Source organism: Electrophorus electricus, chromosome 10 (assembly GCF_041902795.1).
Source record: "Electrophorus electricus isolate QZ-2024a chromosome 10, ASM4190279v1, whole genome shotgun sequence".
Classification (NCBI taxonomy): Eukaryota; Metazoa; Chordata; class Actinopteri; order Gymnotiformes; family Gymnotidae; genus Electrophorus; species Electrophorus electricus.
In genome coordinates this window covers 1,457,501-1,482,500 of record NC_137506.1, presented here as the reverse complement: position 1 = coordinate 1,482,500, position 25,000 = coordinate 1,457,501, and the positions used below count along the sequence as shown (strand labels likewise).

Here is a 25,000-nt window from a genome sequence, read left to right as displayed (position 1 = left end):
GTGTGTGTGTGAAGGCTTGAGGTGTGTGTGTGTGTGAAGGCTTGAGGTGTGTGTGTGTGTGAAGGCTTGAGGTGTGTGTGTGTGTGAAGGCTTGAGGTGTGTGTGTGTGTGAAGGCTTGAGGTGTGTGTGTGTGTGAAGGCTTGAGGTGTGTGTGTGTGTGTGAAGGCTTGAGGTGTGTGTGTGTGTGTGAAGGCTTGAGGTGTGTGTGTGTGTGTGAAGGCTTGAGGTGTGTGTGTGTGTGTGAAGGCTTGAGGTGTGTGTGTGTGTGAAGGCTTGAGGTGTGTGTGTGTGTGAAGGCTTGAGGTGTGTGTGTGTGTGTGTGTGTGTGTGAAGGCTTGAGGTGTGTGTGTGTGTGAAGGCTTGAGGTGTGTGTGTGTGTGTGTGTGTGAAGGCTTGAGGTGTGTGTGTGTGTGTGTGTGTGTGTGTGAAGGCTTGAGGTGTGTGTGTGTGTGTGTGTGAAGGCTTGAGGTGTGTGTGTGTGTGTGTGTGAAGGCTTGAGGTGTGTGTGTGTGTGTGTGTGAAGGCTTGAGGTGTGTGTGTGTGTGTGTGTGAAGGCTTGAGGTGTGTGTGTGTGTGTGTGTGAAGGCTTGAGGTGTGTGTGTGTGTGTGTGTGAAGGCTTGAGGTGTGTGTGTGTGTGTGTGTGTGAAGGCTTGAGGTGTGTGTGTGTGTGTGTGTGTGTGTGTGTGAAGGCTTGAGGTGTGTGTGTGTGTGTGTGTGTGTGTGAAGGCTTGAGGTGTGTGTGTGTGTGTGTGTGAAGGCTTGAGGTGTGTGTGAAGGCTTGAGGTGTGTGTGTGTGTGTGAAGGCTTGAGGTGTGTGTGTGTGAAGGCTTGAGGTGTGTGTGTGTGTGTGTGTGTTTGTGAAGGCTTGAGGTGTGTGTGTGTGTGTGTGTGAAGGCTTGAGGTGTGTGTGTGTGTGTGTGAAGGCTTGAAGGTGTGTGTGTGTGAAGGCTTGAGGTGTGTGTGTGTGTGTGTGTGTGAAGGCTTGAGGTGTGTGTGTGTGTGTGTGTGTGTGTGAAGGCTTGAGGTGTGTGTGTGTGTGTGTGTGTGTGAAGGCTTGAGGTGTGTGTGTGTGTGTGTGTGTGAAGGCTTGAGGTGTGTGTGTGTGTGTGTGTGAAGGCTTGAGGTGTGTGTGTGTGTGTGTGTGAAGGCTTGAGGTGTGTGTGTGTGTGTGTGTGAAGGCTTGAGGTGTGTGTGTGTGTGAAGGCTTGAGGTGTGTGTGTGTGAAGGCTTGAGGTGTGTGTGTGTGAAGGCTTGAGGTGTGTGTGTGTGTGTGTGTGAAGGCTTGAGGTGTGTGTGTGAAGGCTTGAGGTGTGTGTGTGTGTGTGAAGGCTTGAGGTGTGTGTGTGTAGGCTTGAGGTGTGTGTGTGTGTGTGTGTGTGAAGGCTTGAGGTGTGTCTGTGTGTGTGAAGGCTTGAGGTGTGTGTGTGTGTGTGTGTGTGTGTGTGTGAAGGCTTGAGGTGTGTGTGTGTGTGTGTGTGAAGGCTTGAGGTGTGTGTGTGTGTGTGTGTGTGTGTGAAGGCTTGAGGTGTGTGTGTGTGAAGGCTTGAGGTGTGTGTGTGTGAAGGCTTGGTGTCTGTGTGTGTGTGAAGGCTTGAGGTGTGTGTGTGTGTGTGTGAAGGCTTGAGGTGTGTGTGTGTGTGTGTGAAGGCTTGAGGTGTGTGTGTGTGTGTGTGAAGGCTTGAGGTGTGTGTGTGTGTGTGTGTGTGAAGGCTTGAGGTGTGTGTGTGTGTGTGTGTGTGAAGGCTTGAGGTGTGTGTGTGTGTGTGTGAAGGCTTGAGGTGTGTGTGTGTGTGTGAAGGCTTGAGGTGTGTGTGTGTGTGTGTGTGTGTGTGAAGGCTTGAGGTGTGTGTGTGAAGGCTTGAGGTGTGTGTGTGAAGGCTTGAGGTGTGTGTGTGAAGGCTTGAGGTGTGTGTGTGAAGGCTTGAGGTGTGTGTGTGAAGGCTTGAGGTGTGTGTGTGTGTGTGTGAAGGCTTGAGGTGTGTGTGTGTGTGTGAAGGCTTGAGGTGTGTGTGTGAAGGCTTGAGGTGTGTGTGTGTGTGAAGGCTTGAGGTGTGTGTGTGTGTGTGTGTGAAGGCTTGAGGTGTGTGTGTGTGTGTGTGAAGGCTTGAGGTGTGTGTGTGTGTGTGTGTGTGAAGGCTTGAGGTGTGTGTGTGTGTGTGTGTGAAGGCTTGAGGTGTGTGTGTGTGTGTGTGTGAAGGCTTGAGGTGTGTGTGTGTGTGTGTGAAGGCTTGAGGTGTGTGTGTGTGTGTGTGAGAAGGCTTGAGGTGTGTGTGTGTGTGAGAAGGCTTGAGGTGTGTGTGTGTGTGTGTGAAGGCTTGAGGTGTGTGTGTGTGTGTGTGTGAAGGCTTGAGGTGTGTGTGTGTGTGTGTGTGTGTGTGAAGGCTTGAGGTGTGTGTGTGTGTGTGTGTGTGTGTGAAGGCTTGAGGTGTGTGTGTGTGTGTGTGTGTGTGTGAAGGCTTGAGGTGTGTGTGTGTGTGTGTGTGTGTGAAGGCTTGAGGTGTGTGTGTGTGTGTGTGTGAAGGCTTGAGGTGTGTGTGTGTGTGTGTGTGAAGGCTTGAGGTGTGTGTGTGTGTGAAGGCTTGAGGTGTGTGTGTGTGAAGGCTTGAGGTGTGTGTGTGTGTGTGAAGGCTTGAGGTGTGTGTGTGTATGTGTGAAGGCTTGAGGTGTGTGTGTGTGTGTGTGTGTGTGTGTGTGTGTGTGAAGGCTTGAGGTGTGTGTGTGTGTGTGTGAAGGCTTGAGGTGTGTGTGTGTGTGTGTGTGTGTGTGTGTGTAGGCTTGAGGTGTGTGTGTGTGTGTGTAGGCTTGAGGTGTGTGTGTGTGTGTGTGAAGGCTTGAGGTGTGTCTGTGTGTGTGAAGGCTTGAGGTGTGTGTGTGTGTGTGTGTGTGTGTGTGTGTGAAGGCTTGAGGTGTGTGTGTGTGTGTGTGTGAAGGCTTGAGGTGTGTGTGTGTGTGTGTGTGTGAAGGCTTGAGGTGTGTGTGTGTGTGAAGGCTTGAGGTGTGTGTGTGTGTGAAGGCTTGAGGTGTGTGTGTGTGTGTGAAGGCTTGAGGTGTGTGTGTGTGTGTGAAGGCTTGAGGTGTGTGTGTGTGTGTGAAGGCTTGAGGTGTGTGTGTGTGTGTGTGTGTGTGAAGGCTTGAGGTGTGTGTGTGTGTGTGTGTGTGTGTGTGAAGGCTTGAGGTGTGTGTGTGTGTGTGTGTGTGTGTGTGAAGGCTTGAGGTGTGTGTGTGTGTGTGTGTGTGTGTGTGTGAAGGCTTGAGGTGTGTGTGTGTGTGTGTGAAGGCTTGAGGTGTGTGTGTGTGTGTGTGTGTGTGTGTGTGAAGGCTTGAGGTGTGTGTGTGTGTGTGTGTGAAGGCTTGAGGTGTGTGTGTGTGTGTGTGTGTGTGAAGGCTTGAGGTGTGTGTGTGTGTGTGTGTGTGTGTGAAGGCTTGAGGTGTGTGTGTGTGTGTGTGTGTGTGAAGGCTTGAGGTGTGTGTGTGTGTGAAGGCTTGAGGTGTGTGTGTGTGTGTGAAGGCTTGAGATGTGTGTGTGTGTGTGAAGGCTTGAGGTGTGTGTGTGTGTGAAGGCTTGAGGTGTGTGTGTGTGTGAAGGCTTGAGGTGTGTGTGTGTGTGTGAAGGCTTGAGGTGTGTGTGTGTGTGTGAAGGCTTGAGGTGTGTGTGTGTGTGTGTGAAGGCTTGAGGTGTGTGTGTGTGTGTGAAGGCTTGAGGTGTGTGTGTGTGTGTGAAGGCTTGAGGTGTGTGTGTGAGAAGGCTTGAGGTGTGTGTGTGTGAGAAGGCTTGAGGTGTGTGTGTGTGTGAAGGCTTGAGGTGTGTGTGTGTGTGAAGGCTTGAGGTGTGTGTGTGTGTGAAGGCTTGAGGTGTGTGTGTGTGTGTGAAGGCTTGAGGTGTGTGTGTGTGTGTGTGTGAAGGCTTGAGGTGTGTGTGTGTGTGTGAAGGCTTGAGGTGTGTGTGTGTGTGTGAAGGCTTGAGGTGTGTGTGTGTGTGTGAAGGCTTGAGGTGTGTGTGTGTGTGAAGGCTTGAGGTGTGTGTGTGTGTGAAGGCTTGAGGTGTGTGTGTGTGTGAAGGCTTGAGGTGTGTGTGTGTGTGAAGGCTTGAGGTGTGTGTGTGTGTGAAGGCTTGAGGTGTGTGTGTGTGTGAAGGCTTGAGGTGTGTGTGTGAAGGCTTGAGGTGTGTGTGTGTGTGTGAAGGCTTGAGGTGTGTGTGTGTGTGTGAAGGCTTGAGGTGTGTGTGTGTGTGTGAAGGCTTGAGGTGTGTGTGTGTGTGTGAAGGCTTGAGGTGTGTGTGTGTGTGTGAAGGCTTGAGGTGTGTGTGTGTGTGTGAAGGCTTGAGGTGTGTGTGTGTGTGTGAAGGCTTGAGGTGTGTGTGTGTGTGTGAAGGCTTGAGGTGTGTGTGTGTGTGTGAAGGCTTGAGGTGTGTGTGTGTGTGTGAAGGCTTGAGGTGTGTGTGTGTGTGAAGGCTTGAGGTGTGTGTGTGTGTGTGTGTGTGTGTGTGTGTGAAGGCTTGAGGTGTGTGTGTGTGTGTGTGTGAAGGCTTGAGGTGTGTGTGTGTGTGTGTGTGTGAAGGCTTGAGGTGTGTGTGTGTGAAGGCTTGAGGTGTGTGTGTGTGTGAAGGCTTGGTGTGTGTGTGTGTGTGTGAAGGCTTGAGGTGTGTGTGTGTGTGTGTGAAGGCTTGAGGTGTGTGTGTGTGTGTGAAGGCTTGAGGTGTGTGTGTGTGTGAAGGCTTGAGGTGTGTGTGTGTGTGAAGGCTTGAGGTGTGTGTGTGTGTGAAGGCTTGAGGTGTGTGTGTGTGTGAAGGCTTGAGGTGTGTGTGTGTGTGTGAAGGCTTGAGGTGTGTGTGTGTGTGAAGGCTTGAGGTGTGTGTGTGTGTGTGAAGGCTTGAGGTGTGTGTGTGTGTGTGAAGGCTTGAGGTGTGTGTGTGTGTGTGAAGGCTTGAGGTGTGTGTGTGTGTGTGAAGGCTTGAGGTGTGTGTGTGTGTGTGAAGGCTTGAGGTGTGTGTGTGTGTGAAGGCTTGAGGTGTGTGTGTGTGTGAAGGCTTGAGGTGTGTGTGTGTGTGAAGGCTTGAGGTGTGTGTGTGTGTGAAGGCTTGAGGTGTGTGTGTGTGTGAAGGCTTGAGGTGTGTGTGTGTGTGAAGGCTTGAGGTGTGTGTGTGTGTGAAGGCTTGAGGTGTGTGTGTGTGTGAAGGCTTGAGGTGTGTGTGTGTGTGTGAAGGCTTGAGGTGTGTGTGTGTGTGTGTGAAGGCTTGAGGTGTGTGTGTGTGTGAAGGCTTGAGGTGTGTGTGTGTGTGTGTGTGTGTGTGTGTGTGTGTGTGAAGGCTTGAGGTGTGTGTGTGTGTGTGTGTGAAGGCTTGAGGTGTGTGTGTGTGTGTGTGTGTGAAGGCTTGAGGTGTGTGTGTGTGAAGGCTTGAGGTGTGTGTGTGTGTGAAGGCTTGAGGTGTGTGTGTGTGTGTGTGAAGGCTTGAGGTGTGTGTGTGTGTGTGAAGGCTTGAGGTGTGTGTGTGTGTGTGTGTGTGTGTGAAGGCTTGAGGTGTGTGTGTGTGTGTGTGTGTGTGTGAAGGCTTGAGGTGTGTGTGTGTGTGTGTGTGTGTGTGAAGGCTTGAGGTGTGTGTGTGTGTGTGTGTGTGTGTGTGTGTGAAGGCTTGAGGTGTGTGTGTGTGTGTGTGTGAAGGCTTGAGGTGTGTGTGTGTGTGTGTGTGAAGGCTTGAGGTGTGTGTGTGTGTGTGTGTGAAGGCTTGAGGTGTGTGTGTGTGTGTGAAGGCTTGAGGTGTGTGTGTGTGTGTGAAGGCTTGAGGTGTGTGTGTGTGTGTGTGTGTGAAGGCTTGAGGTGTGTGTGTGTGTGTGTGAAGGCTTGAGGTGTGTGTGTGTGTGTGTGAAGGCTTGAGGTGTGTGTGTGTGTGTGTGTGAAGGCTTGAGGTGTGTGTGTGTGTGTGTGTGAAGGCTTGAGGTGTGTGTGTGTGTGTGTGTGTGAAGGCTTGAGGTGTGTGTGTGTGTGTGTGAAGGCTTGAGGTGTGTGTGTGTGTGTGAAGGCTTGAGGTGTGTGTGTGTGTGTGTGTGTGAAGGCTTGAGGTGTGTGTGTGAAGGCTTGAGGTGTGTGTGTGTGTGTGTGAAGGCTTGAGGTGTGTGTGTGTGTGTGAAGGCTTGAGGTGTGTGTGTGAAGGCTTGAGGTGTGTGTGTGTGTGTGTGTGAAGGCTTGAGGTGTGTGTGTGTGTGTGAAGGCTTGAGGTGTGTGTGTGTGTGTGAAGGCTTGAGGTGTGTGTGTGAAGGCTTGAGGTGTGTGTGTGTGTGTGTGTGAAGGCTTGAGGTGTGTGTGTGTGTGTGAAGGCTTGAGGTGTGTGTGTGTGTGTGTGTGTGAAGGCTTGAGGTGTGTGTGTGTGTGTGTGTGAAGGCTTGAGGTGTGTGTGTGTGTGTGTGAAGGCTTGAGGTGTGTGTGTGTGTGTGTGAGAAGGCTTGAGGTGTGTGTGTGTGTGAGAAGGCTTGAGGTGTGTGTGTGTGTGTGTGAAGGCTTGAGGTGTGTGTGTGTGTGTGTGTGTGAAGGCTTGAGGTGTGTGTGTGTGTGTGTGTGTGTGAAGGCTTGAGGTGTGTGTGTGTGTGTGTGTGTGTGTGAAGGCTTGAGGTGTGTGTGTGTGTGTGTGTGTGTGTGAAGGCTTGAGGTGTGTGTGTGTGTGTGTGTGTGTGAAGGCTTGAGGTGTGTGTGTGTGTGTGTGAAGGCTTGAGGTGTGTGTGTGTGTGTGTGTGTGAAGGCTTGAGGTGTGTGTGTGTGTGTGTGTGAAGGCTTGAGGTGTGTGTGTGTGTGTGTGTGAAGGCTTGAGGTGTGTGTGTGTGTGTGTGTGAAGGCTTGAGGTGTGTGTGTGTGTGTGTGTGAAGGCTTGAGGTGTGTGTGTGTGAAGGCTTGAGGTGTGTGTGTGTGAAGGCTTGAGGTGTGTGTGTGTGAAGGCTTGAGGTGTGTGTGTGTATGTGTGAAGGCTTGAGGTGTGTGTGTGTGTGTGAAGGCTTGAGGTGTGTGTGTGTGAAGGCTTGAGGTGTGTGTGTGTGTGTGTGTGTGTGTGTGTGTGAAGGCTTGAGGTGTGTGTGTGTGTGTGTGAAGGCTTGAGGTGTGTGTGTGTGTGTGTGTGTGTGTAGGCTTGAGGTGTGTGTGTGTGTGTGTAGGCTTGAGGTGTGTGTGTGTGTGTGTGTGAAGGCTTGAGGTGTGTCTGTGTGTGTGAAGGCTTGAGGTGTGTGTGTGTGTGTGTGTGTGTGTGTGTGTGTGTGTGTGAAGGCTTGAGGTGTGTGTGTGTGTGTGTGTGAAGGCTTGAGGTGTGTGTGTGTGTGTGTGTGTGTGTGAAGGCTTGAGGTGTGTGTGTGTGTGAAGGCTTGAGGTGTGTGTGTGTGAAGGCTTGGTGTGTGTGTGTGTGTGAAGGCTTGAGGTGTGTGTGTGTGTGTGTGTGAAGGCTTGAGGTGTGTGTGTGTGTGTGTGAAGGCTTGAGGTGTGTGTGTGTGTGTGTGAAGGCTTGAGGTGTGTGTGTGTGTGTGTGAAGGCTTGAGGTGTGTGTGTGTGTGTGAAGGCTTGAGGTGTGTGTGTGTGTGTGAAGGCTTGAGGTGTGTGTGTGAAGGCTTGAGGTGTGTGTGTGAAGGCTTGAGGTGTGTGTGTGAAGGCTTGAGGTGTGTGTGTGTGTGTGAAGGCTTGAGGTGTGTGTGTGTGTGTGAAGGCTTGAGGTGTGTGTGTGAAGGCTTGAGGTGTGTGTGTGAAGGCTTGAGGTGTGTGTGTGTGTGTGTGTGAAGGCTTGAGGTGTGTGTGTGTGTGTGTGTGAAGGCTTGAGGTGTGTGTGTGTGTGTGTGTGAAGGCTTGAGGTGTGTGTGTGTGTGTGTGAAGGCTTGAGGTGTGTGTGTGTGTGTGTGTGAGAAGGCTTGAGGTGTGTGTGTGTGTGAGAAGGCTTGAGGTGTGTGTGTGTGTGTGTGAAGGCTTGAGGTGTGTGTGTGTGTGTGTGTGAAGGCTTGAGGTGTGTGTGTGTGTGTGTGTGTGTGAAGGCTTGACGTGTGTGTGTGTGTGTGTGTGTGTGTGAAGGCTTGAGGTGTGTGTGTGTGTGTGTGTGTGTGTGAAGGCTTGAGGTGTGTGTGTGTGTGTGTGTGAAGGCTTGAGGTGTGTGTGTGTGTGTGTGTGTGTGTGTGAAGGCTTGAGGTGTGTGTGTGTGTGTGTGTGAAGGCTTGAGGTGTGTGTGTGTGAAGGCTTGAGGTGTGTGTGTGTGAAGGCTTGAGGTGTGTGTGTGTGTGTGAAGGCTTGAGGTGTGTGTGTGTATGTGTGAAGGCTTGAGGTGTGTGTGTGTGTGAAGGCTTGAGGTGTGTGTGTGTTGGTGTGTGTGTGTGAAGGCTTGAGGTGTGTGTGTGTGTGTGTGAAGGCTTGAGGTGTGTGTGTGTGTGTGTGAAGGCTTGAGGTGTGTGTGTGTGTGTGTGTGTGTGTAGGCTTGAGGTGTGTGTGTGTGTGTGTAGGCTTGAGGTGTGTGTGTGTGTGTGTGAAGGCTTGAGGTGTGTCTGTGTGTGTGAAGGCTTGAGGTGTGTGTGTGTGTGTGTGTGTGTGTGTGTGTGAAGGCTTGAGGTGTGTGTGTGTGTGTGTGTGAAGGCTTGAGGTGTGTGTGTGTGTGTGTGTGTGAAGGCTTGAGGTGTGTGTGTGTGTGTGTGTGTGAAGGCTTGAGGTGTGTGTGTGTGAAGGCTTGAGGTGTGTGTGTGTGTGAAGGCTTGGTGTGTGTGTGTGTGTGTGAAGGCTTGAGGTGTGTGTGTGTGTGTGAAGGCTTGAGGTGTGTGTGTGTGTGTGTGTGTGAAGGCTTGAGGTGTGTGTGTGTGTGTGTGTGTGTGTGAAGGCTTGAGGTGTGTGTGTGTGTGTGTGTGTGTGTGTGAAGGCTTGAGGTGTGTGTGTGTGTGTGTGTGTGTGTGTGTGTGAAGGCTTGAGGGTGTGTGTGTGTGTGTGTGTGAAGGCTTGAGGTGTGTGTGTGTGTGTGTGTGTGTGAAGGCTTGAGGTGTGTGTGTGTGTGTGTGTGTGTGTGAAGGCTTGAGGTGTGTGTGTGTGTGTGTGTGTGTGTGAAGGCTTGAGGTGTGTGTGTGTGTGTGTGTGTGTGAAGGCTTGAGGTGTGTGTGTGTGTGAAGGCTTGAGGTGTGTGTGTGTGTGTGAAGGCTTGAGATGTGTGTGTGTGTGTGAAGGCTTGAGGTGTGTGTGTGTGTGAAGGCTTGAGGTGTGTGTGTGTGTGAAGGCTTGAGGTGTGTGTGTGTGTGAAGGCTTGAGGTGTGTGTGTGTGTGTGAAGGCTTGAGGTGTGTGTGTGTGTGTGTGAAGGCTTGAGGTGTGTGTGTGTGTGTGTGAAGGCTTGAGGTGTGTGTGTGTGTGTGAAGGCTTGAGGTGTGTGTGTGTGTGTGAAGGCTTGAGGTGTGTGTGTGAGAAGGCTTGAGGTGTGTGTGTGTGAGAAGGCTTGAGGTGTGTGTGTGTGTGAAGGCTTGAGGTGTGTGTGTGTGTGAAGGCTTGAGGTGTGTGTGTGTGTGAAGGCTTGAGTGTGTGTGTGTGTGTGAAGGCTTGAGGTGTGTGTGTGTGTGAAGGCTTGAGGTGTGTGTGTGTGTGTGAAGGCTTGAGGTGTGTGTGTGTGTGTGAAGGCTTGAGGTGTGTGTGTGTGTGAAGGCTTGAGGTGTGTGTGTGTGTGTGAAGGCTTGAGGTGTGTGTGTGTGTGTGAAGGCTTGAGGTGTGTGTGTGTGTGTGAAGGCTTGAGGTGTGTGTGTGTGTGAAGGCTTGAGGTGTGTGTGTGTGAAGGCTTGAGGTGTGTGTGTGTGTGTGAAGGCTTGAGGTGTGTGTGTGTGTGTGAAGGCTTGAGGTGTGTGTGTGTGTGAAGGCTTGAGGTGTGTGTGTGTGTGAAGGCTTGAGGTGTGTGTGTGTGTGAAGGCTTGAGGTGTGTGTGTGTGTGAAGGCTTGAGGTGTGTGTGTGTGTGAAGGCTTGAGGTGTGTGTGTGTGTGAAGGCTTGAGGTGTGTGTGTGTGTGAAGGCTTGAGGTGTGTGTGTGTGTGAAGGCTTGAGGTGTGTGTGTGTGTGAAGGCTTGAGGTGTGTGTGTGTGTGAAGGCTTGAGGTGTGTGTGTGTGTGAAGGCTTGAGGTGTGTGTGTGTGTGAAGGCTTGAGGTGTGTGTGTGTGTGAAGGCTTGAGGTGTGTGTGTGTGTGAAGGCTTGAGGTGTGTGTGTGTGTGTGAAGGCTTGAGGTGTGTGTGTGTGTGTGAAGGCTTGAGGTGTGTGTGTGTGTGAAGGCTTGAGGTGTGTGTGTGTGTGAAGGCTTGAGGTGTGTGTGTGTGTGAAGGCTTGAGGTGTGTGTGTGTGTGAAGGCTTGAGGTGTGTGTGTGTGTGAAGGCTTGAGGTGTGTGTGTGTGTGAAGGCTTGAGGTGTGTGTGTGTGTGAAGGCTTGAGGTGTGTGTGTGTGTGAAGGCTTGAGGTGTGTGTGTGTGTGAAGGCTTGAGGTGTGTGTGTGTGTGAAGGCTTGAGGGTGTGTGTGTGTGTGAAGGCTTGAGGTGTGTGTGTGTGTGAAGGCTTGAGGTGTGTGTGTGTGTGTGAAGGCTTGAGGTGTGTGTGTGTGTGAAGGCTTGAGGTGTGTGTGTGTGTGAAGGCTTGAGGTGTGTGTGTGTGTGAAGGCTTGAGGTGTGTGTGTGTGTGAAGGCTTGAGGTGTGTGTGTGTGTGAAGGCTTGAGGTGTGTGTGTGTGTGAAGGCTTGAGGTGTGTGTGTGTGTGTGTGAAGGCTTGAGGTGTGTGTGTGTGTGTGTGAAGGCTTGAGGTGTGTGTGTGTGTGTGTGAAGGCTTGAGGTGTGTGTGTGTGTGTGTGAAGGCTTGAGGTGTGTGTGTGTGTGTGTGTGAAGGCTTGAGGTGTGTGTGTGTGTGTGTGTGAAGGCTTGAGGTGTGTGTGTGTGTGTGTGTGAAGGCTTGAGGTGTGTGTGTGTGAAGGCTTGAGGTGTGTGTGTGTGTGTGTGAAGGCTTGAGGTGTGTGTGTGTGTGTGTGAAGGCTTGAGGTGTGTGTGTGTGTGTGAAGGCTTGAGGTGTGTGTGTGTGTGTGAAGGCTTGAGGTGTGTGTGTGTGTGTGAAGGCTTGAGGTGTGTGTGTGTGTGTGAAGGCTTGAGGTGTGTGTGTGTGTGTGAAGGCTTGAGGTGTGTGTGTGTGTGTGAAGGCTTGAGGTGTGTGTGTGTGTGTGAAGGCTTGAGGTGTGTGTGTGTGTGTGAAGGCTTGAGGTGTGTGTGTGTGTGTGAAGGCTTGAGGTGTGTGTGTGTGTGTGAAGGCTTGAGGTGTGTGTGTGTGTGTGAAGGCTTGAGGTGTGTGTGTGTGTGTGAAGGCTTGAGGTGTGTGTGTGTGTGTGAAGGCTTGAGGTGTGTGTGTGTGTGTGAAGGCTTGAGGTGTGTGTGTGTGTGTGTGAAGGCTTGAGGTGTGTGTGTGTGTGTGTGAAGGCTTGAGGTGTGTGTGTGTGTGTGTGAAGGCTTGAGGTGTGTGTGTGTGTGTGTGAAGGCTTGAGGTGTGTGTGTGTGTGTGTGAAGGCTTGAGGTGTGTGTGTGTGTGTGTGAAGGCTTGAGGTGTGTGTGTGTGTGTGTGTGAAGGCTTGAGGTGTGTGTGTGTGTGTGTGTGAAGGCTTGAGGTGTGTGTGTGTGTGTGTGTGTGTGTGTGTGTGAGAAGGCTTGAGGTGTGTGAGAAGGCTTGAGGTGTGTGTGTGTGAAGGCTTGAGGTGTGTGTGTGTGAAGGCTTGAGGTGTGTGTGTGTGAAGGCTTGAGGTGTGTGTGTGTGAAGGCTTGAGGTGTGTGTGTGTGAAGGCTTGAGGTGTGTGTGTGTGAAGGCTTGAGGTGTGTGTGTGTGAAGGCTTGAGGTGTGTGTGTGTGAAGGCTTGAGGTGTGTGTGTGTGAAGGCTTGAGGTGTGTGTGTGTGTGAAGGCTTGAGGTGTGTGTGTGTGAAGGCTTGAGGTGTGTGTGTGTGAAGGCTTGAGGTGTGTGTGTGTGAAGGCTTGAGGTGTGTGTGTGTGAAGGCTTGAGGTGTGTGTGTGTGTGTGTGTGTGTGTGAAGGCTTGAGGTGTGTGTGTGTGTGAAGGCTTGAGGTGTGTGTGTGTGAAGGCTTGAGGTGTGTGTGTGTGTGAAGGCTTGAGGTGTGTGTGTGTGTGAAGGCTTGAGGTGTGTGTGTGTGTGTGTGTGAAGGCTTGAGGTGTGTGTGTGTGTGTGTGTGAAGGCTTGAGGTGTGTGTGTGTGTGTGTGTGAAGGCTTGAGGTGTGTGTGTGTGTGTGTGTGAAGGCTTGAGGTGTGTGTGTGTGTGTGTGTGAAGGCTTGAGGTGTGTGTGTGTGTGTGAAGGCTTGAGGTGTGTGTGTGTGTGTGAAGGCTTGAGGTGTGTGTGTGTGTGTGAAGGCTTGAGGTGTGTGTGTGTGTGTGTGAGAAGGCTTGAGGTGTGTGTGTGTGTGAGAAGGCTTGAGGTGTGTGTGTGTGTGTGTGAAGGCTTGAGGTGTGTGTGTGTGTGTGTGTGAAGGCTTGAGGTGTGTGTGTGTGTGTGTGTGAAGGCTTGAGGTGTGTGTGTGTGTGAAGGCTTGAGGTGTGTGTGTGTGAAGGCTTGAGGTGTGTGTGTGTGAAGGCTTGAGGTGTGTGTGTGTGTGTGAAGGCTTGAGGTGTGTGTGTGTGTGTGTGAAGGCTTGAGGTGTGTGTGTGTATGTGTGAAGGCTTGAGGTGTGTGTGTGTGAAGGCTCGAGGTGTGTGTGTGTGTGTGTGTGTGTGTGAAGGCTTGAGGTGTGTGTGTGTGTGTGTGAAGGCTTGAGGTGTGTGTGTGTGTGTGTGTGTGTGTGTGTGTGTGTGTGTGTGTGTGTGTGTGTGTGTAGGCTTGAGGTGTGTGTGTGTGTGTGTGAAGGCTTGAGGTGTGTGTGTGTGTGTGAAGGCTTGAGGTGTGTGTGTGTGTGTGTGTGTGTGTGTGTGTGTGAAGGCTTGAGGTGTGTGTGTGTGTGTGTGTGAAGGCTTGAGGTGTGTGTGTGTGTGTGTGTGTGAAGGCTTGAGGTGTGTGTGTGTGAAGGCTTGAGGTGTGTGTGTGTGTGTGAAGGCTTGAGGTGTGTGTGTGTGTGTGAAGGCTTGAGGTGTGTGTGTGTGTGTGAAGGCTTGAGGTGTGTGTGTGTGTGTGAAGGCTTGAGGTGTGTGTGTGTGTGTGTGTGTGAAGGCTTGAGGTGTGTGTGTGTGTGTGTGTGTGTGAAGGCTTGAGGTGTGTGTGTGTGTGTGTGTGTGTGTGTGTGAAGGCTTGAGGTGTGTGTGTGTGTGTGTGTGTGTGTGTGTGTGAAGGCTTGAGTGTGTGTGTGTGTGTGTGTGTGAAGGCTTGAGGTGTGTGTGTGTGTGTGTGAAGGCTTGAGGTGTGTGTGTGTGTGTGTGTGTGTGAAGGCTTGAGGTGTGTGTGTGTGTGTGTGTGTGTGAAGGCTTGAGGTGTGTGTGTGTGTGAAGGCTTGAGGTGTGTGTGTGTGTGAAGGCTTGAGGTGTGTGTGTGTGTGTGAAGGCTTGAGATGTGTGTGTGTGTGTGAAGGCTTGAGGTGTGTGTGTGTGTGAAGGCTTGAGGTGTGTGTGTGTGTGAAGGCTTGAGGTGTGTGTGTGTGTGTGAAGGCTTGAGGTGTGTGTGTGTGTGTGTGAAGGCTTGAGGTGTGTGTGTGTGTGTGAAGGCTTGAGGTGTGTGTGTGTGTGTGAAGGCTTGAGGTGTTGTGTGTGTGAAGGCTTGAGGTGTGTGTGTGTGTGTGAAGGCTTGAGGTGTGTGTGTGTGTGTGAAGGCTTGAGGTGTGTGTGTGTGTGTGAAGGCTTGAGGTGTGTGTGTGAGAAGGCTTGAGGTGTGTGTGTGTGAGAAGGCTTGAGGTGTGTGTGTGTGTGTGTGTGAAGGCTTGAGGTGTGTGTGTGTGTGTGTGAAGGCTTGAGGTGTGTGTGTGTGTGAAGGCTTGAGGTGTGTGTGTGTGTGAAGGCTTGAGGTGTGTGTGTGTGTGAAGGCTTGAGGTGTGTGTGTGTGTGAAGGCTTGAGGTGTGTGTGTGTGTGAAGGCTTGAGGTGTGTGTGTGTGTGTGAAGGCTTGAGGTGTGTGTGTGTGTGTGAAGGCTTGAGGTGTGTGTGTGTGTGTGAAGGCTTGAGGTGTGTGTGTGTTGTGAAGGCTTGAGGTGTGTGTGTGTGTGAAGGCTTGAGGTGTGTGTGTGTGTGAAGGCTTGAGGTGTGTGTGTGTGTGAAGGCTTGAGGTGTGTGTGTGTGTGTGTGAAGGCTTGAGGTGTGTGTGTGTGTGTGTGAAGGCTTGAGGTGTGTGTGTGTGTGTGTGAAGGCTTGAGGTGTGTGTGTGTGTGTGTGAAGGCTTGAGGTGTGTGTGTGTGTGAAGGCTTGAGGTGTGTGTGTGTGTGAAGGCTTGAGGTGTGTGTGTGTGTGAAGGCTTGAGTGTGTGTGTGTGTGAAGGCTTGAGGTGTGTGTGTGTGTGAAGGCTTGAGGTGTGTGTGTGTGTGAAGGCTTGAGGTGTGTGTGTGTGTGAAGGCTTGAGGTGTGTGTGTGTGTGAAGGCTTGAGGTGTGTGTGTGTGTGAAGGCTTGAGGTGTGTGTGTGTGTGAAGGCTTGAGGTGTGTGTGTGTGTGAAGGCTTGAGGTGTGTGTGTGTGTGAAGGCTTGAGGTGTGTGTGTGTGTGAAGGCTTGAGGTGTGTGTGTGTGTGAAGGCTTGAGGTGTGTGTGTGTGTGAAGGCTTGAGGTGGTGTGTGTGTGTGAAGGCTTGAGGTGTGTGTGTGTGTGAAGGCTTGAGGTGTGTGTGTGTGTGAAGGCTTGAGGTGTGTGTGTGTGTGAAGGCTTGAGGTGTGTGTGTGTGTGAAGGCTTGAGGTGTGTGTGTGTGTGAAGGCTTGAGGTGTGTGTGTGTGTGAAGGCTTGAGGTGTGTGTGTGTGTGAAGGCTTGAGGTGTGTGTGTGTGTGAAGGCTTGAGGTGTGTGTGTGTGTGAAGGCTTGAGGTGTGTGTGTGTGTGAAGGCTTGAGGTGTGTGTGTGTGTGTGAAGGCTTGAGGTGTGTGTGTGTGTGTGAAGGCTTGAGGTGTGTGTGTGTGTGAAGGCTTGAGGTGTGTGTGTGTGTGAAGGCTTGAGGTGTGTGTGTGTGTGAAGGCTTGAGGTGTGTGTGTGTGTGAAGGCTTGAGGTGTGTGTGTGTGTGAAGGCTTGAGGTGTGTGTGTGTGTGAAGGCTTGAGGTGTGTGTGTGTGTGAAGGCTTGAGGTGTGTGTGTGTGTGAAGGCTTGAGGTGTGTGTGTGTGTGTGAAGGCTTGAGGTGTGTGTGTGTGTGAAGGCTTGAGGTGTGTGTGTGTGTGTGTGAAGGCTTGAGGTGTGTGTGTGTGTGTGTGTGTGAAGGCTTGAGGTGTGTGTGTGTGTGTGTGAAGGCTTGAGGTGTGTGTGTGTGTGTGAAGGCTTGAGGTGTGTGTGTGTGTGTGAAGGCTTGAGGTGTGTGTGTGTGTGTGAAGGCTTGAGGTGTGTGTGTGTGTGTGAAGGCTTGAGGTGTGTGTGTGTGTGTGAAGGCTTGAGGTGTGTGTGTGTGTGTGAAGGCTTGAGGTGTGTGTGTGTGTGTGAAGGCTTGAGGTGTGTGTGTGTGTGTGTGAAGGCTTGAGGTGTGTGTGTGTGTGTGTGTGTGTGAAGGCTTGAGGTGTGTGTGTGTGTGTGTGTGTGAAGGCTTGAGGTGTGTGTGTGTGTGTGTGTGTGAAGGCTTGAGGTGTGTGTGTGTGTGTGTGTGTGTGTGTGTGTGTGAGAAGGCTTGAGGTGTGTGGAGGCTGAGGTGTGAGAAGGCTTGAGGTGTGTGTGAAGGCTTGAGGTGTGTGTGAAGGCTTGAGTGGTGTGTGTGTGAAGGCTTGAGGTGTGGTGTGTGTGAAGGCTTGAGTGTGTGTGTGTGAAGGCTTGAGGTGTGTGTGTGTGTGAAGGCTTGAGGTGTGTGTGTGTGAAGGCTTGAGGTGTGTGTGTGTGAAGGCTTGAGGTGTGTGTGTGTGAAGGCTTGAGGTGTGTGTGTGTGAAGGCTTGAGGTGTGTGTGTGTGAAGGCTTGAGGTGTGTGTGTGTGAAGGCTTGAGGTGTGTGTGTGTGAAGGCTTGAGGTGTGTGTGTGTGAAGGCTTGAGGTGTGTGTGTGTGTGTGTGTGAAGGCTTGAGGTGTGTGTGTGTGTGTGTGTGTGTGAAGGCTTGAGGTGTGTGTGTGTGTGTGAAGGCTTGAGGTGTGTGTGTGTGTGAAGGCTTGAGGTGTGTGTGTGTGTGTGTGTGAGAAGGCTTGAGGTGTGTGTGTGTGTGAAGGCTTGAGGTGTGTGTGTGTGTGTGTGTGAAGGCTTGAGGTGTGTGTGTGTGTGTGTGTGTGAAGGCTTGAGGTGTGTGTGTGTGTGTGTGTGTGTGAAGGCTTGAGGTGTGTGTGTGTGTGTGTGAAGGCTTGAGGTGTGTGTGTGTGTGTGTGTGTGAAGGCTTGAGGTGTGTGTGTGTGTGTGTGTGAAGGCTTGAGGTGTGTGTGTGTGTGTGTGTGTGAAGGCTTGAGGTGTGTGTGTGTGTGTGTGTGAAGGCTTGAGGTGTGTGTGTGTGTGTGTGAAGGCTTGAGGTGTGTGTGTGTGTGTGTGAAGGCTTGAGGTGTGTGTGTGTGAAGGCTTGAGGTGTGTGTGTGTGAAGGCTTGAGGTGTGTGTGTGTGAAGGCTTGAGGTGTGTGTGTGTGTGTGTGAAGGCTTGAGGTGTGTGTGTGTGTGTGAAGGCTTGAGGTGTGTGAAGGCTTGAGGTGTGTGTGTGTGTGTGTGTGAAGGTTGAGGTGTGTGTGTGTGTGTGTGTGAAGGAGCTTGAGGTGTGTGTGTGTGTGTGTGTGAAGGCTTGAGAGGTGTGTGTGTGTGTGTGTGTGAAGGCTTGAGGTGTGTGTGTGTGTGTGTGTGTGTGTGTGTGAAGGCTTGAGGTGTGTGTGTGTGTGTGTGTGTGTGTGTGAAGGCTTTGAGGTGTGTGTGTGTGTGTGTGAAGGCTTGAGGGTGTGTGTGTGTGTGTGTGAAGGCTTGAGGTGTGTGTGTGTGTGTGTGTGTGTGTGTGTGTGAAGGCTTGAGGTGTGTGTGTGTGTGTGTGTGAAAGGCTTGAGGTGTGTGTGTGTGTGTGTGTGTGTGTGTGTGTGTGTGAAGGCTTGAAGGTGTGTGTGTGTGAAGAGCTTGAGGTGTGTGTGTGTGTGTGTGAAGGCTTGCTTTGAGGGTGTGTGTGTGTGTGTGTGTGTGTGTGTGAAGGCTTGGTGTGTGTGTGTGTGTGTGTGTGTGTGTGTGTGTGAAGGCTTGAGGTGTGTGTGTGTGTGTGTGTGTGTGTGAAGGCAGAGGTGTGTGTGTGTGTGTGTGTGTGAAGGCTTGAGGTGTGTGTGTGTGTGTGTGTGTGAAGGCTTGAGGTGTGTGTGTGTGTGTGTGTGTGTGAAGGCTTGAGGTGTGTGTGTGTGTGTGTGTGTGTGTGAAGGCTTGAGGTGTGTGTGTGTGTGTGTGTGTGTGAAGGCTTGAGGTGTGTGTGTGTGAAGGCTTGGTGTGTGTGTGTGTGTGTGTGAGAGCGAGAAGGCTTGAGGTGTGAGGGGTAAGGATTTTAAAGGTTTTTTTCATCATGGGAATTGCAGTAATTTCAGATTTGCACATTCTAGGCAAAGACACTTTAGACACAGTTTAGTTTAACAAATTTATAGTGTAGGTACTCACACAATCAAGAAACCCATCAGTCTAGATACTGATGAATGCTTACACGTGTTTGTGGGAGTTTGAGACGCCATGTGTAATGTTTGACCCAATAGAAGCACCGTGACTGTAGTGAACGTTGTTAACAAAACACGTTTGTTACAGATGTTCTCGTGACGTCCTTGATCAGATCGAGTGATGTAAAATGTACATCAGCCCCGCTGGCGTACAGTCTAGCACCTGCAGAGAGCACACACACCTTTTCACAGCAGGGTTATCAGGTCTGAGATGAGCACTGACCCTCCTTCACGGTCAGCAGCTGGGGAGGGCTTTCAGCAAGGCAGGCGCTGAAGAACTTGATGTGAACTGTGAGTGAAGGGGACACGAGGTTATATTTCTGTGCATTTATTTTTCTCTACTTCCTTCTTTTTCCCTCCATACCCCAGGTCGCTATGACTACTCTCATGGTTACCGGGAGTCGTATGTGGATGGTTCCGCCATGCCCACAGAGTTCAATACCAATATGATGTATTTCTATGACGACGGTAACCGGGTACAAATGTACACCATTGAGGAAAGTCTGCTGAAAGAGTACATCAAGCGTCAGATGTAAGTTTGTTTGGTTGGCTGGTTGTTTACTTTTTTCTTTTCCCCAAAGTCCTTGTTAACCTCTGTAATGCTTTTTGGATATATATTATTATATATATAATGTTTGTGTGTGGGTGTGTATGTATGTATGTATATATATATGTGTGTGTGTGTGTGTGTGTGTGTGTGTATATATATATATGTGTGTGTGTATGTATGTGTGTGTGCGTGTGTGTGTGTATATATATATATATATATATATATATATATACATATACATACACACACATTCTATGCTACAGACGCTACTGCACAGAGCGACTACTGGGTAGAACCAAAATGATTTCACATAAATCTGTAAGGCAAATTGCTACCAGCAGGTGGCACCCTTATTGCATCAAGGCATGGAAAGCCAAAGCAGGCCTGGGATCAGTTGTGCGTGTGTCCTAAATTAGCTTTTCTGCCTAAGAGGGAATAGTAAATGATGTGGTGGAGTGAAGTGAGGGTCGTGTGTGTGTGCACGTGTTTGTGTGTGTGTGTGCGCGTGCGCGCATGCGCATGTTGCTGTACACACATTTTTTGTGTGCATGCGTTATGCTTTTGGCTCTGTGTGCAGAAGAACCACAGGGAGCTTGTACATGCACAGCTCAGCAACTTTCCCCTGGTCTACAACCAATGTTCTGTGTGGCTCTTGTACAGTGTAGGTTATGACTGAGAATTTGGGAACTGATCCCAGATCAGTATTAAATGAGTGTGTGCTCATGCTGGGGCTGTCTTGTGGTTCTTAAAGGAACAGCAGAATGTGTTCCCATGGCAGAGGGGAGAGAGAGTCTTTCTCAGACATGTAGTTAACGGTTAGAGAGAAAAGAAACCGCATGACCCCAACACTGAGGACTTGACATTTCTCAGAAACAGAAGGTTCAGTTTTACATTTATCATACATTTGAATAAGCAGTGTCATCTTTTTTAGTTTTTTTTTCCTTTTTTTTGACGGTGTAATTTTTACACTCACACACCCGTCACGTGAGAGCTGTGTGTGTGTGTGTCACAGTTACCTGATGGACCAGAGTAAAGACGCAGGAATGTTGGCTCAGCCTGTGCTGGGTGGGGCTAGGAAAGCTCCGCCCTAAAAGCCGCCTGCCCCCACCATATACCATATACCATGTAAATGGGAAGTGAGTGTGTGTTCAGAATGGTCTGATTCAAGACTGAAAAAAATCACTTTTTTATAACAGAATTGAATAAATTATATTTGACACATTTGGCACACACTCTTATTCCAGGGCACCGTACAGGTTCAGTCATGTTACAGAGGTGGGCGAGTGTAGTGTTGGGAGTCTTGCTGACGGACTCTTATCGTTACAGCATAGAGCACATCCTCCAGGTGGGGTTTGAACCCCATTCTCCATGAGAGGGGCAGTGTCATTACTGTACAGTTGTGGGTTAAACCCAGCTGTGTGGGGGTGGGGGTAATGCTCCACAGCCCCCTCTGTGGAAAGATGAGAGAATGTGTAGAGTGGTAGACATGTGATGTAAGGATGAAAGATGGGTGTAAAAGATGAGAGAAAGGCCAGTTAACTGGGTGTGTGGACGGGTGAAGGTTGGTGACCGAGGTGCTGGACCAGCGACTGTTTACTTGTTTGTCTTGTCAACAAATGCAGCTTAGTTGCTTAAGTTTAGTGTTGTATTTACAGTTAATCTTCCACTACTGTGCGTGCGTGCGCGTATATGAAACATGAGTCCTGACTCGGATATGAACCGAGGTCGCTCTCTGGCCTTGCCGTTACCTGTGTGCTGCGTTGGCTCTGTTCTTTCACTTCTTTCATTTTTGTTTATCTTGTTTTGTTTTTGTTTTTTTGCTTCAGTGAGTATTACTTCAGTCTGCCCAACCTTGAGCGGGACTTCTTCTTGCGGAGGAAGATGGACACCGAAGGTTTCCTGCCCATCTCTCTGATCGCTGGCTTCCGTCGCGTGCAGGCCCTCACCACCGACCTCAGCCTCATCATGGAGGTAAGGGTTTGCCCTGACCTCCAACCTCTCGCCTCTCAAATGTGACCCTCGACATCTCTAAATGTGCGAGTGCGTGTGTCATCCTCAGGCAGTTAAGAACAGCGACGTGGTGGAGTTGGTGGACCAGAAGATCCGTAGGAAAGATGACCCCGAGCAGTGGCCGATCCCCACGACCCCTCTCGAACCCTCGCACACGGACTTCACTCAGCTCATTCACTGTCCCGAGTTTGTCCCGGGACAGACGTTCACCTCGCTCACCACAGGTATTGGCCTGTCGCAGGTTTTAGTTCCTGATCTCAATGTTGAGCAGCATTCACACTCTCATATCAGTGGAACCATCTGAGCACAAACACTCTGAGTCCCAGAGTGGAGGAACACGCCTACAGGAGAAACCCAATATGTTTACGTTTAAGGCATTTATTAGACTCTTATCCAGAGCGACGTAAAAAAGTGCTTTGTCATTTCCTCATAGAATAAATCCTAGTACAGTAGGTCAGAATCCAAGATACCAGTGAACTAGAATACTGTAGAAATACAGGGATCACTGTGTGAAACACATATAAGCTCTGAGATCAATGAGTGCCATAACAAATAATATCAGACAATAACAAACCATAAATATCAAACAATAATAAACAATATCGGACAATAACAAAGCATAAATATCAGACAATAGCAAGCAATATCAAACAATAATAAACAATATCAGACATGTTCACCAGTTTCCTCTGTCTTTTCAGTCTCAACCTCCCCCCCAGCCAAGCAGATCACCACTGGTTCCACCCCTGCCACAAACGGCCAATCAAACGGCTCTGACGCAGATGCCAAACCCCAGTCTGCTGAGTCTTCCCCAGTCGAGTCAACAAGTGTCTCCAGCACAGAAAAGAGTGCCCCTAAGGCCGGCGTGCCCGATGCGAGGACCCCTCAGGAGTTGTCCAGCAGACTGTCTGATCAGGAGAGCCAGTGGATCCAGGTAGAGAAACGGCACAGGAACGCTTCTGGCAAGAGCAAGGTGAACACACACACACATACACATACATACATACATACATACACACATACATACACACACACACACACACACACACACACACACACACATACATACATACATACATACATACATACATGTGCACACACACAAGTGGAGAAGCTCTGGATTGCTGTGTGTCTGAGAATAAGAATATCTTTTTATGCACCAGGTCCATAATCAGTCAGACTGTCAGTTATGTAAAAAATGACAAATGGATGAGCCACTGAGTGTGGCCTGGACCGCCTTTAACAGGAGCCAACACAAGTGCTAGTGTCTGTAGCAGACACCGTAGTACCAGCAGTTTGTTACACTGGAACTTTGCAGTGTATATTTCCACAAATGTCTTCAAATCTTTCAAGTCTTCTCATCTTTCTAAGGTGATAAAGTTGATAGGCGCGCGTGTAATTTAGCACCAGTAACAGGATTTATGGAAGAATTATTTAATCCAATCTTAACGTTGAGTTCTTTTCCAGGACCTGATGGCACCGGTTTGTTCCAGCCTGAACCCACAGCCCGAGGCCGACCAAGAAGAACTGGACTTCCTGTTTGATGAAGAGATAGAACAGCTCGCAGCAACACGCAAGAACACCTTCACCGATTGGTCAGACAATGATTCGGATGGAGAGCTGGACGACAGCGATGTGAACAAAATCTTGATCGTCACCCAGACGCCCCCTTACCTCCGCAAGCACCCCGGAGGGGACCGGACGGGGAACCACGTCTCCCGCGCCAAAATCTCAGCCGAACTTGCCAAGGCCATAAACGACGGGCTGTACTATTATGAACAGGACCTGTGGACAGGGGAGGAGAAGCAGATGGATGGTACCAACGTTAAGGTAAGGCGGGGGTGGAAGGGGGTATTAAAATGATGTATATGAAATAATCGGGATGACAGAACCCAAGGGCAGACCTAAAGTATATGGACAGGCCCAGACATGACATCCACAGTGCAATGGCATTGATCTTATATATTCATGGTGTTGCGTCTGCACACCCTCACCGTTTAATATTGGTGTTACATATTCTCTAAGGCATCATATTCTCTGCACTGATGTAAGTGTTAAATAGCCAAGAGCTCATGTTCATACTGCACTAATATTAATCCTAAGTGCTTGTGTTGTCTACACTGCAGTGATATCAGCATTACATGTACATGGGGTCATATCAGTACTGCAACTATGCCACGTTAACCAAGCTAGGACACACTCCACACTCGCTGGGGACATTATCCATATTTCCACTTCAGTCTTGTGTTCAGAGATCAAAGTATCTATCCCTTACAGGGGACCAATCCTGTGGGTTCCCAGAACATACCTGTTTCTGAAATAAACCCTTGTTTCTGACCATTTCTCCATGAGTCACATCAGAGAGCCACTGGACCTTGTGACCCTGTAGTCGAGGGTCTTCTGCAGGGAGACCAGCTGTGATTACAGTGACCCAACACCTTCAGTAAACCTGCTACAAAAATAAAAAAATACTGTCTTACAAACTAACCAGTGTCTAAATAAACTGGCTAGACTTCATGAAGATGAAATCCGGACACTGGGCACAGTCTAGTCAGATGTACTAGTGAGCTATTTAACAAACGGGCTGATGTCAATGTGTTATTAAATTGTTAGAGACTTGCTTAGACTTTCAGAGGCCAGAACAGAAGACAAACCTTGATTTTAATGGCATGATTTTAATTGTATTTAAAAATCTTCTTGCTAGCGAGAATCTTGCTGCTGTGCAGCTGATCTAGTTGTGCTTGTTCTGAAATGGTGCCGAACTCTGCTACGGTTGCTACGGTTTCGCTGATCTAATATCGCTGGTGCGATCAGCATGAGACGTGTTCAATGTTCAGTTCCAGGCCGTATCCTGAGTTTCATCATGTCTCTGTTGTTGTTTAATCCACAAGAATACCACCACAGACCACTGACAAACACTTGGGAAAACTAGGTTTAGTGACATAGATCTGAACAGCCCAACTTTGTCTAGCCAGTTCTGTTTTTGGTTGGCCATGTTGTGGTTCTCAAAAGTGCGACTTTATTTCATTCTAAATTTGCCTCTGATGTCTGGACAAATTCTTTAATGGTACCAAGAGTCCAGGAGAGACATTTATCAGTGTTGCAAAATGCAAATGTTTCTTTAACCTTGAGGGGAAGGTGACAGAGGACGTATATGACAACGTATGGGAACTCTGCCCTGGCGTCCACTAGCACTACAGCTTCCAGTTTCACTTCCATTCTGAGCGGTCAGCCACACTCTTTTTTTTTTACTTTTCCTCTTTCATTTTTATCACATCTGTTTTTGTCTATGGAAATCAGAGAGAGAGAGGTGAGATGAGAAATGGAGGGATCACATCAAAGAGAAAGAGAGTGAAAAGCTTTATGAAAGGACCTGATCTGCTGATAAATCTCAAGGGCTCTTCCCAGAACACACATAAAAGGAAAAATGCGTTTCTGTCTCACGTCATAGCACTGCCAAAACAAACAACATCAAGAAAGAGTCCAGAGATTTTTGAGGTAAAACAAAGTAACTCCTATTTTCTATTCCCATCATTTTGATTGTGTGTGTGTTTTTTCCTATCCTTAGGAAGTGGAGAACTTTAAGAAGCTCATTGTAATAAGCCAGGATCAGTTTGACACTTTAAGCCCTAAACCACCTGTTGACCCCGACCAGGAAGTCCCGCCTCCTCCCCCTTGCCAAGGTGGGTGCATCTGTTTTATATGACAGTTTTTGCATTTTGATTACTGAAAGAGAACTGACATACGTTATGCTTGTGAACGTGTTACTAGTCTTGGTACACAGAATAGTGATATTAATGATTGTATGCTAAAGATTGTTTCTTTACTGTTTATTTGTTTATGCTTTTATGTATCACTTCTAGATGAGTCTGGCCTGGTCCACTCTCTTTCCACCAACATCCCAGAATCCTCCAGTGCTCCCAGAACGCCTCGTACCCCACGCACGCCCGGGCGTCAGGACCCCAGCAAGACGCCCCGATTTTACCCCGTCATTAAAGACAGCGGCACCATCGACGGGACGGTAAGGGCACATGTGGCGTGTGTTTCAGAATGTGTGTGTGTGTGGTTTTAACATGGACTGTAGTGTGTTATATCACTTGTTCCTGTCTCGTCTGCCTCAGACTCCCCGCAAGAGGAAAACTCGACACAGTTCTAACCCTCCTCTGGAGAGTCATGTGGGCTGGGTCATGGACTCCCGTGAACACAGACCCCGTACCAGCTCCGTCAGGTCAGACACACCCTCCCGCGAACACAGACCCCGCACCAGCTCTCTCACGTCACACACACAAACTGCACCAAATCCTTCTGTTTAAGAAAGACTCTCACTTTGTCCCTACCTGTCTGAATCTTTGTGTGTGTGTGTGAGCAGTAGTTCTAACGCGTCTCCATCAGAGGGCGCCCCCTTGCAGTCGGGCAGTTATGGCTGCACGCCGCAGTCTCTGCCAAAGTTCTGGCACCCATCTCATGAGCTGCTGCAACAGAACGGCTTCACCCAGCAGGTTTACCACAAGTATCGCCGCCGGTGTCTCAACGGTACACACACACACACACACACACACACACACACACACACACACACACACACACACACACCCCTACACTCATATATATATATACACACACACACACACACACACCCCTACACTCATATATATATATATATATATATATATATATATACACACACACACACACACACCCCTACACTCATATATATATATATATATATATATATATATATATATATATATACACACACACAC

The 25,000-nt window shown here is 49.7% G+C and overlaps 1 protein-coding gene across 2 annotated transcripts in view; it reads left to right on the top strand.

Moving 5' to 3' along the window:
- larp1b (La ribonucleoprotein 1B) overlaps positions 1–25,000 on the top strand; it is a 45,789-nt gene that overhangs the window by 14,737 nt on the left and 6,052 nt on the right. For both annotated transcript variants that reach the window (XM_035533028.2, XM_035533027.2), the window contains exons 6-14: positions 18,047–18,209; positions 20,054–20,198; positions 20,287–20,461; positions 20,939–21,210; positions 21,705–22,067; positions 23,806–23,920; positions 24,101–24,258; positions 24,359–24,465; positions 24,607–24,770. In XM_035533028.2, coding sequence (XP_035388921.2) covers positions 18,047–18,209; positions 20,054–20,198; positions 20,287–20,461; positions 20,939–21,210; positions 21,705–22,067; positions 23,806–23,920; positions 24,101–24,258; positions 24,359–24,465; positions 24,607–24,770 — 1,662 coding nt within the window. The remainder of the gene's footprint in view (positions 1–18,046; positions 18,210–20,053; positions 20,199–20,286; positions 20,462–20,938; positions 21,211–21,704; positions 22,068–23,805; positions 23,921–24,100; positions 24,259–24,358; positions 24,466–24,606; positions 24,771–25,000) is intronic.